The following is a 15,038-nucleotide window of genomic DNA, read 5'->3' as shown; positions in this document are numbered from 1 at the left end:
ATGGCAAATGTTTGTGGTTACTACACGTTGATTTTCCCTGCTCCCTCCCTAGGAGCTTTTGTTCTGGGTCTTGCTCTGGTTACAGCAGTGAGAACAGCTTGACTTTGCTGCTTCTCACCCTGGAATCCTCTGTGAGCTGTGGGGGTGAGGGGGATTTGGGGTAGGGCAAGCACAGAACTGCTGTGCAGCTCAGAAAAGGAAAGGGTATTGATGGGGATGGGTTTGGCCCTGGGGCAAAGGGGGGCCTCACTGCACACCTCACTGGATGCCACGTGAGGTGAGACAATTCACTGCACCAAAACCCAGGTGCCAGCAGAAAAGCAGAGTTAAAATGTAGATAAGCCTGTCCTGTGCTCTAGAGCCCTACAGGAACCCGACCCAAGTGCTGCCCTGATGGGTTTGTTTTCATCCAGCCCCCCACATCCCAGAGGGGCTGAGGCTGGAAAGGACCTCTGGAAGTCACTTGATCCAGCCCCAGCTTAAGCAGGGTCACTTAGAGCTCCAGGTGGCTCCTGAGTTCAGCTACTCAGGGGAAAAAGACAAGAAACATGTGAGACAGTGTCAGATCTGTGGCACCAGGGAGAAACGTGGTTTTAGGACGGCCAATCTCCCAAGGGAAGCCAACTTCCAAGGGCATCCCAAGGCCAACCCTGCAGCCATGAAGGCTCCACCTGCCTGTGGAGCCAAAGGCACATTGGTGTGAAAGACAAGCTCCTGCCTGCCTTTGAACTAGGGGCAGCCAATTCTCCATAAAAGCACCAGGAAGCACAGTGGGAACAGCTCCACCGTGGAAGCAGAGGGACAGAATCCACCTGCCTCCCTCGGGATCGGCCTGGCTCCATCCCAAAGGTGCTCAGCAGAACCAGCTCCAGCAGTTTGTAGAGTACCTGGGGCAGGTGTCCAAGGTGGGACGAGTCAAGGGGTCAGGAATTATCTTTCACCCTCAACAGGGCAGTTCTGGGGCTGGACTCTCCTATCACCCCCATCCCTACAGGGTCCATGCAGCAACAATTGCATCAAGGCTGGGAACAGACATTTCCAAATGAGCCTCCTTCAATTTGCATTTGAAACATTTATTTTGGGAAATACATATTAAACACTATTATTTATACAAAAATGGACTAAATTTTCGTAATGCTTATAACCCCCAAAAGGCCATTTTAATAGATCTGGATGAAGGGTTCTTTTATTGTATTATTTTCTTTTTTTTTTTTTCCTTCCAAAAAAAAAAAAGTCAGGTTACAAAGGAGAAAGCGGCATGACTTGCTTGGCCCAGCTTGAGATACCAACTAGAGGAAAAAAAAAGTTTAAGATGGCATTTGCAGAAGTGCCTCACACAAGAGGTTTTTCTCCCCTTTCAGTCTTTTTTTAACACTTGAAATACATATATTTTTTTCAGTTAATTCATTTTTGCTTTTGCTAAAATATAGCAAGTCAGCAAGTAGAGAGTTGCTGTTCCCCAACAGCTCCGTGGGGCTGTCGTGGAGGGGGGATATGAGTGAAGGGGAGAAGGGATTCTCACAATGCACCCCCCTGCCCACACCCCTTTGGCTGCTGGGGGGGACCCCTGGGGAGCCCCTGAAAACCTGGGCATCCCCAGCAAGGGGAGAGCAACCTCCTCCCTCCTCCTGGTCACCTGTGCTGAGCCAGGCTGCCCCCGTGGGCTCTGCAGGTGCCTTCCAGTGCTAGAGGATGGGACACGCTGCCACTTCAGTGTGTGCCCCCAAAAATGGGTGATTTGCAAAAGTTTTTTTTTTCCCTTAGAGAGGATTGAGAGACTGGTAGACACCAGAAAGGCAAGGGGAGCTGGGGAGAGGAGCAGGACTGTAGAGCTTTGCTCCAGAACCCCCTGCTCCTGTGTCACAGTGCTACCTAATGCTTGCAGGGTCTGATTTACTGGAGACACACAGAAAGAGAAGGGTCTGGGGGCAGAGCAGGGGGAGCAGCACCCACAAACACCCCCCAGCCCCCCCCCCCCCCCCACAGCTGCAGGGCTCGGTCAGCACATGCAGAGACCCCCTGCACAAGGACCAGCAAAACAGGAGCATCTTCCCTGTACACACAGGGGACCCAGGAAATGAAAAGGAATTTACAGATACCCAAGAGCCTCCTCTGATGTGGGGAAAAGCCCAAGAATCACAAGGGTCAGACAGGCAACCCTCTGCCTCCCACCACTGCTTTGCAGAGACAAAGTTCCACACTCAGCCCCCTCAGGACAAACACACTCGGAGCCTTCAGGGGACAAAGACCCACCCAACTGAGTGACAAATAAATACACAAGTGTTCCCAGGACATCAGCCACAGCTCTGGCTGAGGGAGAGGGAAGGAGAGTCTCTGTGGAGGTTCACAGCCTTCTGCAGGCTGCAAAGACAGGCAAGGCAGACCCTCCCTCCCCTCTCCCACGCTATTGCAAGGTCTCAGTCTGAAAAGGCACTTCTCCCAAAGCAGGTCGCTCTGCCTGGCCGGGGGTCGGTGACAGGCGAGGTGACACCTAAACACTCCCAGTTTATTGCATGTAGACAGGGTACAGGGGCTGGGTTGGGGGCTGGCGGGTCCCAGAGGGCTGCAGAGGGCTCGGAGGAGCAGCAGGAGACAAGGATGGCACTGGCTTGCTCTCTTCATCCCACCGTACCTTGCTTCCGAAGGCTGCATTCACCTGGAGGAACCCTCGCCTTCAATGGACGGAGAGGAGCCTCTGCATGGAGGGGCTGCAGGGGCTCCCAGGGCACCCCAACCCTGCTGGCCCCACAGATCTGCTGCCCTGGGTTCGGCTGTGGGGCCACAGCTGGGGGCAAGCGAGAGCCCGACCTCCACAGAGGGACGGTCCCCGGGCCAGGGACGCCGCTCCGGGGGCTGAGCACAAATCTCAGGGCACAAAGCAGGGGCAGAGCAGCCACCCCGCTCCACGTCTGGTTATTTGGTCAGTTTACATGGCAGGGGGTCAGGGAGCAGGGCAAGAGGGACAGTGGCAGAGGATTTATATAAAAATAAAGGGGGAAGAGGGGAGAAATAGCGAGCGTGAGCGAGGGAGGTCCTGGCTGCGGCGAGGGACGGTTACATTTCGTTGGCCACCAGCTCCTTGTCAGCCACGCCGTTGGACAGAGAGCTCTGGCCCTCGTTCAGCCTCTTCACCCTGTAGGCTTCAAAGTGGATGTTGCTGGTAATATCCTTGATGTTCTGCATGTGTGTCCTGCAGGGAAGGGAGATGGAGCGATCACACCAGCCCAGCCTCTGTTCCCCAACCCTCGTCACCCCAAACACCCCCCAGTCCCAATGTCCCTCCTGCCTTGCTGGTTAATGGGGCCTTTAGGGCACAGGAGGGAAGTAAAGGCAATAACTGTCAGCATTATTGGGCAGCAGGAGCTGAAGCCTTCACTTGTGCCTGGGGACACAGGACCTGTGGCTGCAGAACACCCACTCAGGGAGATCCCCACCCTGCCAGTCCTGGGGTGAGGTTTTGTAGCCCCACACAACTCTGCCAGCAACAGATCACGTGTCCAGAGTTTACTTTGCAGCCAAACTGGGGAGGAGCCCAATGCCCGCTCTCTAGCAAGCCCAGGGGGCTCAGCCTCCCTCTCCCCCACAGCAGGGACACTTCTTTCAAGAGGGACCAGCCATCACCCAGACCCCACAACGAAACCCCAGTGAAGAGTGATGTCTTTCAACTGGGGGTGAGATCTGGCACTGGTGAGGCACCACTAAGGCCAAAAGCTCCTTGTAGATGAGCTGGAGCCACACTGCCAGCAATCCTGGAGTATGTCCTGACCCCTCCACTGCTCCTCTCCCCCCTGAACTCAGCCCCAAAGAGTGGGGCCACCCTTGCAGAGGGGCTGCAGAGTGGCAGCAGGCCAGGAGGGAAGGCAGGGAGGGAGCAGCAGAGCAAAGCAGCAGCTGCTTCAAGCTGTGCTGGGCTGTCCCCTTTCCCTGGATGCCACCTGGTGACCAAAGGCTCTGGGAACAGGGCACTGACCTGATGAGGAGGTCCCGCAGGTAGGCGAACTCACAGTGTGTTGTGTTCTCCACTGGCAAGAGAGACAGAAAGCCATCAGTGAGCCCCCATGGCCACCACCTGGGGCAAGCAGCACCTGGGGGCTTCCCCAGCGTGTGGAGGGCTCACATGGGCTCTGACACCCCGGGGTACAAGTGCAGGACTCAGGAGTCCTCTTTGCTGCTGTAAAGCTGGCACCAGGTCCCTGCCCCAGCTCAGCCCTGGTGAGGTCTGACTGAGCATCCACAGCCCCTTCCCAATGTCCCACCAACGAGGGAGCTCCCAGCAGCAGCCCAACACAACCCCCAGAACCCCAAACAAGACAGGGGAAGGGCTGTGGTGAGTGTGCAGTGAGCACCAGGCGTGTCTCCACAGAAGTTTCATCTGTAGCTCAGCCATGAGCATCCTGCAGTATCCCAGGCACGCTGCTGAGGGCTGCCAGGGCTCTGCAAGGACATGAACTCCTGCTGTCAAAGGCCTCTGCTGCCAGAGGGGCGAGTGCTTGCAATAGGGAAAAATCAATGGGGTGCTGCTCCACCACAATCAGTCTGACAGCTGCTATTTTACCTCTAATTTTACTCAGTTTAGAGGAAGAACTCCTCTTTAATTTTTTTTTCCTACCCAAACAATCCTGTACATAGAATAGTAGAATCCTTTGTGTTGGAGAAGACCTCTAAGATCATTGAGCCCAACCATTAAACATCATGCAGGAATGGCAAAACACAAACAACACTGCTGTGCAAAGGCTGCCTGTGGCCATGGCTGTGTCCTGGGGGGTCTCCCTGTGCTGAAGGCAGATGCCTTCACAAGTAGAAGGTGAGGGTTTAATGAATCCCATTGAACTCAGACTGTTCAGGGACACAGCACGAGAGGGCAGCAGAGCTTCAAAAGACACTGATTTTCCTGGCAGCTTTGTTAAACCATCCCTCAACACAGGATTCCTATTAAAAAGACTCGTAAATGAGAGGAACCTGTGAAGTGAAGGGGAGGAAGATGAGAGGGGTGGCACTGGAGATGAGCTAGCTGGCTGCCAGAAACCATCAACAGGGAAATGTGTAGATGTGCTGGAGCCAGGAGCTTTCATCTAGCCTTTAAACCATGATTGTAAAACGGGGGAGAAAAAAGGGAGATGCCGATGGGAAATGGAAGAGGGAAGAGATCCCACAAGGCACGAACCAAAGGCATGTTGGGGGGTACAGATCCCAGGGGAACGTTCCAACAGGGGCTTGAGACATGGGGATGTCACTGGTGTGCCCTCAAATCCTGCCATCAGGCAATTAAATGTGCAAGAAGAGCAAGGCAGGCCACGAGGCCCCCAGAAATGTCCCCTCCAGCACTCAGCAGCCCCCCAAGACACACAAAGGCCCAGGAACCCAGCACAGGAGCATTGGCCAAGGTGTTTCCAGTCCTTAAACATCAGGAAAATTATCTTTTTTTTTGAGGGGCAGGGAAGCACCACATCCAGGTCAACTTCTACTGCTGGTCTTGGACTTTATTGCCCTCTGCCAGGGCAGGGAGGTGGGCTCAGGTGGGGAGGCAAGGATGAGGTACCTTCAATGGTGCCCCACTTGGTCTTCCTCCCAAGGATTCTTCTTCCATTCACCTGGTACTCCTGGTCACTGCCCACCACTGCAAATGGGATCATTTCCTGTGGAAAGAGAAAAACAAGGGTTTGATTTCTTCTGAGAACTGGTCAGGAAACCAAACCAGTGAGCAAAGTCCTACATCCTCCTGTTTCCAGGGGGCTTTCATGGGATGAGCTGGTTTGCCCCTGATGTTCCTGAGCAGTGCTGCCTTCTAGGGCCCACAGCCAGCCCAGGACTGGGTACCAGCATCTCCTGCACATGTGCCCAGCCTAAAACCAGCCCAAACCCAGCCTAGTCCAGTCCCTCACTGGCAGGCACCAGATACAGCTGGAGCAAAGGGATCCCAAAGCTTCCCTGGGAATTGCCCCCAGCATCTGGCAACCTGTGGCCAACTCATTTCCTGATCCAAGTTGGTGTCTTTGAACTTCAGAGTCCCTAAAAGACATTTTTCTTCCTTGAATTTGTCCAATCCACTTTACTGTGCCAAAAAAATGCTGGCTGATTCCTGCAGCACGGAATTGCCAGCTGCAGGCAGCCTACAGGTGAAATTCCATCCCAGTGCTGGGAAGGCTGCTGCCCTAGCCAGGGATGGGCAGGCCCCTCTGTTCCCTGAGCCTGAGGCAGGGGAAGGGGCCATGGACCCTCTGCTGAGGGCACCTGGCAGGGTGGAGATGGGGAAGGAGTATGGAAAGGCTTCCCAAGGAGCCTTTCCCATCCTCTTTCCACCCCTGCCCTGAGCTCTGGCAGGATCCCTGCTGCTGGGCAAACCCCATGGATAGGGCACAGCAGCTTTGGGAAGAAAACAGAGGCCTTTTGGAAGGGAACTCCCAGGACATGCCCAGCCCCTGGAGCTGCAGGATCTGTCCAGCCACAGCTCCTGCACTGACCCGGAATTTCTCGTTCACCAGCCGATCTTCAGAGTCCTCATCAAACTCCTTCTGGGGGTACACGTCGATCCCGTTGGCCAGGAGATCAGCCATTATCTAGGAGGGAAGAGCACAGGGACAGGTGAAGGACAGGCAGGCACAGGAGATGCACTCCCACCACAGCAGCTGCTGCCAAAAGCGTCTCTGAGTGATGCCCACCAGTCACAGCAGCAGCATCCTCCCTCTCCATCCTAAACTCAGCCCACCTGGGGGACAGAGACCTGTGCCACACACACCCACCAAGAGCTTGCCCTGGAACCTCTGCAAGGTCCTGGTGCCAAGACACAGCTCAGACAGAGAGTGAGATGAAGTTACATGAGCTGGATGTTTTCTGGGGATTGGAAAATACAACAAGACAACCCAAGCTGCCCAAGCGAAGGGGAACACAGCTGCCAGGCTTGTAACACAAAGATGAAAAGCTGCTCTCTGGTGTTTGTTTACACTCCTTGGAAAAGGAGCGGGATCTGGGGGGACAAGGACACGGCTTGGAAGGGCAGACTTTAAGGACTTTGCCTCTGTGCAAGGCCAAGAGATGCTGAAATCTGATTCCTGGGTGGAGACTCAGCTCAGAGGGAGCTTTGAAGGATCAGCCTTCTCCTACAATGCTGCAAACCCCAACCCAGGCTGGCAGCAGCTCCCATCACTTCCGATGGAAACAACTCCACACCAGTCCTACAGTGCAGGCTGACAAAGCAGTGGATCCAGCCCAGGGGATGTCCCCAGCTGGGCCTCCCACCCCTCACCAAACCCCACACTGAGTTTAGGGGAACAACCCAACAAAGCCAACTCCAGGGAGCACATTCCACTCCCTCAACACAGCACTGCCACCAACCTGCAGCCAGGCTGGTGCTTCACATCCCCTGCCCACCACATCCAAACCCAAAACTTATCATCTTTCTGAACCAGCTACACCCCAGATGCAGACAGGGCTCTGCTTTTGGAAGCACACATGCAGGCACACTGGAATGAATGAATGGAACAGATCCCAGCCTGTGCCCAGCTGGCCTGATTTCCTGCCCTCTCATCTGCTGGGAGCAGACACACCATGTGGCTACGTGCTCTCCCTCCATCTGAAAGGATTTGGGAGGTCTGGTTATAATCAGGAAGCAATCAGAGATAGGGTGAGCTTGTCCTGTGCTGAGCCAGTGCAGAGCAGCAGAGCCAGGCACTGTCCCCATGGTCTTCCATGGTACCAGCAGCCAAGGGTGCCCAGGTGACATCTGAGGTCCCGGACTGACTTTGTAGCACCAGAGCCATCCAGTCATCTGCAGACACAGGGATGGGAGCACTGGTAACCTCTGAGTGGAGCCAGCAGCCTACAGAAGCCACCACAGAGAGCAGATGTGGCACCATGGACTCACCCCTCCGTGTCCCCTCACCAGCTCCCTGCAGAGCTCTGTGCAAACAGCCTGACAAGCCAAGGGAGCCCAGCCTGGGTCACCCCTCAGCTCCATTCCCAGCCAGCCTCCAGCCAAGGAAATTGCTTGGAGAGTTTGGATCAGCCCCCAAAACCAGACTGGGCATTTCAGTGCCTGATGCTGCTCGTTAAGAACTGGGAAGGAGGGGCTCCCACACTGGTGTGGGAAGGAGCAGCTCACCCTCTCCTGCAACGGGGCATGGAACCACCCCTGGCTAAGCTGTCCATAACCAAAGGAGTGGCCCCTAAAACTACCCTTTTGGCAAGACTCTCTTTCCTTTTACTTCTCCCAGGTCAGACTCATGGATCAAGGAGCTTGGTGGTTTTTACTTCTGCAGGGAATGCTGAGGCCATCACGCCTGCAGCCACATCCACCACCCACACAAACGGATTTACAGTCCCTTACCAAACCCCCAAACGGGCCACCTCCACCTCTCAGAGCACAGCCCATGCCTTGCTGTGGATTCAGACAGCCCCTCCTCAGCTCCCAACCACGGGAATTTCATACCTTGCTTCCCTCTTAAACCTCACCCAGCTGAGCTCAGCAAACCACACGTTTTTGACTGGTTCCTGTATCAGTTCACGATGCTGCAGAGGGAGACTTTTCCAGCCCCTACGTGCATCAACCTCCCAAAATAACAGAAACCAGCCTGAAAATAACAACAACAACAACAACGAAGGAGGCAGGGGAAGCAGGCCTGGAGCTCCAAACTTATCCTGCACTGACAAAGATCCAAGAGAAACACAAGAAGTGCTTGGAGAGCAGGCCTACCCTGCGGCCACGCGGGATCGCTCCGAGCTGCAGCCGGAGGAATGCGCTGGGCTCCCGGCCAGGCCCTGCCTGCACAGCCCTGCCAGGAGAGCCACGAGGGGGACAGGGGCAGCAGGGGATGGGCTAGCACAGATGGGAGCCCGGGGAAGGGGCAGCAGCCCCTTACCCGTTGTTTGAAGTAGTCCCTCTCCTCCAGCGTTAGCGTGTCGGCTTTGGCGATCACCGGGACGATGTTGACCACTTTGCTCAGGCGCTTCATGAACTCGATGTCCAACGGCCGGAGCCTGGAAAACAGCAGGAGAAAGGAGATTTGAAAACAGCAGGGAAAAGGGGATTTGCACTCCTGGAAAACAGCAGGAAAAAGGGGATTTGAAAACAGCAGGAAAAAGGGGATTTGCACTCTGAGGCTGCTGCAATCCCCTGGCAGGGAGGGGCATTTGAAGAGCAGACAGAGAGGGAATCGCTTCCTTTCAGATAGGACAAGTAAAGACATTTTCTTAAAAGCACAACAGCAAAGAGAGGGTTTGACAACACTTTAAACATTTCCCTTTCAAAGCTGCCGCTATCTCTGTGAACCCTCCCAGAGCCCTGTGAAGTGGCAGAGGGCTTTTATCTCTGCGGGGCCACCGAGGACTGCAGGAACTTGCCCAGAGCTACTGGCGTCCTTGGTGGAGCTGGGATGAGAGCAGGACGATGCTGGCTGCAGGGCCAGCCTGCTGCCATGCACAAATCAAAACCTGCTCCAGCTCTAGCCAAGCTGTCACCAGCCATCCAGGGACAACACAGCGTGGAAATGGCCACAGCTGACTGTCCCTGCTCACATTCCCCCCTGTGTTGAGCACCAGTTGCTTGGAACAGTTTAATGAGAGTATTTCTGCATACCCCATTTAATATCTGCTTCATCATTTGCTCCCAGAGTATTTGGAAGCACCTGTTACACTGGTGGAACAAAAGCGATAAAATGTAAATCAATATTTATGGAAAATATTTATGTTGTTCAAAGTGATATAGATACTTTACCCAGAAAACTTCATGCTCAAGTTTTATCATATGTCTGCACAGGATTTTGATTTAGGGAGCCTTTAAGTTCTCCATCAATGTCACACAATAATTTGTGATTCATATTGGTCTCTAGATTTCTTTCAAAGGGTCATACAAAAAGGTTGTAAGAAAGGGTTTACTTTAAGTAAACCCTAAAGTCTGTGGTTATGTACAAGCTGGGAGTGCCTCTCACATTCATCAGCTGGGATTAAAAAAAGCTCTGGACATTCTCCAGGGGCTCACAGAGCACAGAAGAGATGCTGCTGGTTCCAGAGGGCAAGAATGTCAGAAAATCTCTACAACAAAAGTCTCAGCAGAGGAAAGCTGCAGGGATTGCATAACCCCAGTGATCAGCACCTCGGGAAATCCCTCCCTGCTGACAGCACTGACACAGCTCCACTTCCACACTGCTCCACGTCCAAGGCCTGTAGACAGAGATGAAGGCACCTGGCCATCATCCCCCCGCTGCTCCTCAGTCCTTCCTGAAGGTGTTTTAACTGCTGGGGGTCCCAAACCAGGAGAAAACCCTCCTTGGGATTCCTCCAGGTGCTGCAGGTCCCCCTTGGTGGCTCAGAAGGTGAGGGGGAGGGACAAGCAGCACAGCTGAGTAGGTGTTGCCTTGAAAAGGAAACCTGGAGGCCCCCAGGGTCCAGGATCACCTTTGGGCAGGAGGTGTTTGAAACGAGCCCTCACTGAAGGGCCAGGAGAGCACCCACTGCCAACACTCTCAAGCCAAACCCCACCAAGGTCTCCTCGGGCCCTACAAAGGGCTCAGAGACCTCTGCAGACCCAGGCACAGGAGTGCAGAGGGGAAGGGACTGATCCTGCCCCTCAGCAGCCACCTGGCAGTGTCCCCACCCCACGGGGACACCTCTGCATGGCTCCAGTGCTGAGGGAGGGACATTCAGCCCCAGAGAGACCCACTCAGCTCCAGCTGACCTGAAAACAGCAGCTCAAGGGTGCCCCAGAGCAGTCAGCACTGCTGACCCAGCTGAACCCTCCCCTGGTCATCCCCTCTCCCAGGGATGGAGCTGGACTGTGCCAGGTGGATCCTGTCCCCACACACCAACAACACACACAGCCCCGAGCACGTCATTAGCACAGGGACAAACGAGGTCCTAACACAAACACAGGGTCACAGATCACCCTGGGCCCCAGGAAAGAGAGATTTTGGCTATTAAAGGGAAAAAAGAATAGAAAAAACCACAAGGAACCCCCCATGGACACATCTAAGCTGACTTGCTGCTGGCAAACATTGTTTGGAGCTCTGCATAATGTATTTCCCAGACCTCCAAGGAAGTAATGCAGTAATGCTCCTTTCCCAGCAGAATTCTTTCCCCTCCTCTCTCTTTGCTGTTTTCCAAACAATTTTTCTCCTCTAAAAGCTTCTTCCCTACTGAGCCTGTGTTCCTGTCTCTTTCATCAGCTTTTCCTTTAAAGACCAGGATGCATAGGAAGCCAATGCAGATGAATGCACAATCAGGCAGACATTAGAGTTTCAGCTCAATCTACATGTTAAAAGCTGAGTTCCATCCCTCAGATCCCTCACTCATCCCGAGGATGCCGAGGATGCCGCAGTGAGCCAGGAGAGGAGGCAGAGCCAGGGCCTGCCCACACCCCTGCTGTGTCCACAGCATCCCCCAGGCACAGTGACTGTGTCCCATCTGCACCCAGGCACCTCTGACACAACTTTCTGCTCCCACGGGCTCCTGCAAGTGCCTCATCCCCGGAGGTCACCTCCCTGCACCACCCTGAGACTCCCCAGCAGATCAAACTGTATGTTTTTAGGGTTTTCTGCAGGTTTCTAGATATTCTGTCAACTCCTGTTAGGTAGGTAGCTCCCCCAAAACCTTAATTATGTAAAAGGAAGTGAACCTTTTCACTAAGAACAATGTCTGCCTGTAGCTACACATCACATTCATGTGAAGACACCATGGATTAAGGTGGTGACAAGTGCTATTTGCTCCAAGCACATCGCAGAAGAGAAAGGAAGGCTCAATAAAAAAACCTGATCTATTTTCCTCCCCTTCTCCAAATGGTCCCTGATATTATTAACTTATAACATAAATATTTTGGGCTTTGCTGGGAGGGGTGGAGGAGCTCAAAGGGGAGTGGATGGGCTGGAGCAGGAGGTGCAGCAGGGGCTCAGACCACTCCAGGTGCTGATTGTTCCCTCATCCCCTCCTGCCCTGGCCTTGGGGGCGGCTGTGCAGCTGGGCACACCTTGCCAGGGCTGGGCACACATTGTGGTGCCCAGGACACACATTATTTCTGCCACTGTGCACAGACAGGATCTAAGCACAGGCTCGTTCCTGCTGGTTCCCCTGAAATGCTGTTACAGGAATCAAAATCCACAGTGAGCTGTGAAGTTATTTCCTTTTGGTTGTGCCCCAGACCAAACTAACAGTAGGAATTTGAGCTGTGTGTTAAGCAAACACCAGTGAGGACCCAGCTGCTGCCCAACCCCATCACCTGCTCCAGGGAGCTGCTGGGCACCTGAGAGGGGCAGCCAGAGGGCAAAGAGAGAGTAGGTGGCAGTTCCTGAGCCACCAGCCCTGGTAGAGGCAGGAGAGGTGCTGATGAGGCCAGGGAGAGTTCCAGAGCCATTCTTGAGCTGAACAGAGCTTTGCAGGGGTCAGAGCAGGGATATTTATTGGGTGGCAGAGCCCAGCCTGCACAGCTGCAGCTGGAAGCCCCTGCCAGCACCATCCTCAGCCTTCACAGGCACGGTTACATGGGAGTGTTACAGGCTGTGTGTGAACTGGATGGGCTGCAAAGCCTGTCCTGAACTCCCTTGTGAACTCCCTCATGCAGCAGAAACTTCTCTGCTGATTAACCCTGGAGCTGCCTGGATGGGAGGGCCAGACTGAAACTGAGCCAAGCAATCCTCTGCTCCAGCCTCCAGATCTCTGCCCCAGCTTTGCTTTCTTTTTTTCCCCACTCCATTTCCCTAGGAAAAAGCAAGCTCTCACCCCAGGCTTAACCCAGCAGCCTGCAGCAGGCACAGGGAGCCCTGTGCCATGCCCACCCACATCACCAGCAGCATCTCCCCAGGCAACACAACCACCCCGTGCAGGCACACCCCAGGAGGGCAGCACCAAGCACCTGGGATGGCGAGTGCAGCATGTGGATGGCACCATGGGGGCGTGCTGGGGTTCTCTGAAGCTGGGTGACAACGTGCCCGGTGCAGGTCCCTACAGCTCTACCAGCCACTGCCATCCTCCCAGTCACCCCTGGAGAACACAGAGGCACCACAGCAAGGACCTCAATGCCCTTCTCATACCCTGCTGCAAGGGACCATGGACCTGCAGCCTCGGCCAGGGCACAAACCTGCAGCCAGCTGCGTGTGACAATCCTAGGACAAGGCTGCCCCACAGGATCCTCTGCTACAGCACTGTCACAGCAGCTCCCCCCTGAAGGAGAGGTGCCCACGTCACCCTTTGCTGGGGAAAGCCTGTCCACCATGACGGAAAACATCATTTGGACTTCACAAGAGGGCAGAAAGGAACTCCAATGCCTGCTTGAGCTCTCAGAGAAGCAAAATTTCCCATCAACTTTCTCCTCTCAGTGGGGTTCGCCCCTCAGGTGGCAGGAGGGGATGGGTGAGCCAGTGACAGGGGGGATAGCCCCAGCCAGGCTCTCAGCCTGCAGGGAAAAAGGATCAGTGCAGGGCTCAGCAACAACAGCCCCCAACTGCCGGGCTCGCTCGGATATTGGAAACACATGTTCACTGGAGAGAAGGAAAAAAGGCAGCTGAAAATCCACACAATTGCTGCTGGCCGGCGGGTGAGAGAAACCAGAGCGCGGCTGGAGAGGCTCCGCCGGGGGACATGGAACAGGGCTCCACATCCCTGCCTGCACTGCCAGGCACCCAGCACGCCCAGCCCTCTGAGCATCTGATGTGTTCTTTAAAGAGTTAAACAGCCAGAGGGGTGAGGAAAAGCTGGAGCACAGCTAAAGCTGCAAGTCAGACCTGCCGAGGCAGGGGCTGCAGATCTGGGCTGAGATTGGTGGGAGCAACATGTTAGACTGGCCTAAAAATGTCATTTCCCTTTGAAACCTTCTCTGTTTTATTGTATTCAACCATAAATGTTTCATCAGCCCCTCTGCTCCTGATCAGTTACACAAGAGGGGCATTACTGGCCCATGCAGTCATTTTATTCCACTGAAGGATGCATTTTTGGTCTACCCACTGACAGAAGCAAAACAAAGTCTTTTCTATTGGAATAAATCTCCACATGGGGAAGTGGAAAAGGCTGACATTAATACAGTGCTGGAGGCTTAAGTTTACTTTTGAAAACAGACCCAAAAACATCCCCAATGCAGACAGAGCCAGAAGTGGAAGGAATTGACACAAATCAAAAGGAAACTTAGGTCTCATTTTCTGTTGTGATACTTTAAGTCACATTTTTCAAGACATTTTAAGTGCCCCAGATTTTCAGGGTGGGCTGTGTGCCTAGGAAGGAAAAAAAAAAAAAACCAGAAAAGGAAAAAAAAAATAGAGTGAGATCTGGGCCTTCTGATGTTGTCATTTGAGAAGTGCCAGAGCCAGGAGAACTCTGGGCTGAATAAACAGCATCCCACTTGCAGACTAGTCAAACAACCTACAATATACCCTTACAGGGTGAGGGTGCTTGCTGCCTTGGAAGCACATGGAAAACTGGCTCTTCCCCTTACAATGTCAGGGACAAAGAAAAAAAAAAAGAATGTTCTGCTTGCAAAAGTAGCCTCTCCATCCAATTTGAGACCTGTGTCCATCCTTGGTCCAGCAAGCCAGGTGACCACGGCAAATGCAGCAGCTCCCAGGAGCTTAGAGAGGATTTCATGGCCCTTCAGAAGAGGAAACACCACATTTCTCTGGGGTACTGTTAGCACAGCAGCTCTGCTGTTTTATTGCAAGGCCTCCAGGTGATACAGCCCTGAGGATGGCTTCAAGCCGTCCTCGAGCTCCTCAAGCCCCAAAAACCATGGGAGGATCCCGGGCAGAAGTGCCCTGAGGGCTGAGCTGCTGGGCCATGGAGAGGGAAGGCCAAGGGAAGCAGGGACAGCGGGGTACGTACGAGTGGCCCGTGGCTGGGATGAAATAAATACAGCAGTGCACCCGCGTGTCAGGGATCTGCTTCTTCCTGTTTATGTTGATCTCCTCCTGCAGGTACTTCTCGTACTGGTCGTTGATGAACTTCATGATGGGCTGCCAGCTGCAGAGAGAGGGCAACACAGGATGGTGTGAGGGACCTGCACCACCCTGACCTTCTGCATGAAGCAGAGCCTGCAGAGCTCGGGATGCTCAGCATCTCCTAAATCACAA

General features: G+C 54.0%; 1 protein-coding gene across 7 annotated transcripts in view; it reads right to left on the bottom strand.

Moving 5' to 3' along the window:
- Positions 1–1,052: 1,052 nt before the first annotated feature.
- SEPTIN9 (septin 9) overlaps positions 1,053–15,038 on the bottom strand; it is a 146,131-nt gene continuing 132,145 nt past the window's right edge. For all 7 annotated transcript variants that reach the window (XM_053994427.1, XM_053994430.1, XM_053994429.1 and 4 more), the window contains 6 exons: positions 14,791–14,928; positions 8,856–8,973; positions 6,462–6,557; positions 5,540–5,636; positions 3,971–4,022; positions 1,053–3,190 (listed from right to left, as the gene is read on the bottom strand). In XM_053994427.1, coding sequence (XP_053850402.1) covers positions 3,055–3,190; positions 3,971–4,022; positions 5,540–5,636; positions 6,462–6,557; positions 8,856–8,973; positions 14,791–14,928 — 637 coding nt within the window. In that variant the 3' untranslated portion in view covers positions 1,053–3,054. The remainder of the gene's footprint in view (positions 3,191–3,970; positions 4,023–5,539; positions 5,637–6,461; positions 6,558–8,855; positions 8,974–14,790; positions 14,929–15,038) is intronic.

This window comes from Vidua macroura, chromosome 19, assembly GCF_024509145.1.
Source record: "Vidua macroura isolate BioBank_ID:100142 chromosome 19, ASM2450914v1, whole genome shotgun sequence".
In the NCBI taxonomy this organism is placed as follows: Eukaryota; Metazoa; Chordata; class Aves; order Passeriformes; family Viduidae; genus Vidua; species Vidua macroura.
Note: the sequence above shows the minus strand (reverse complement) of the source record. Positions and strands in the feature narration are given on the sequence as shown.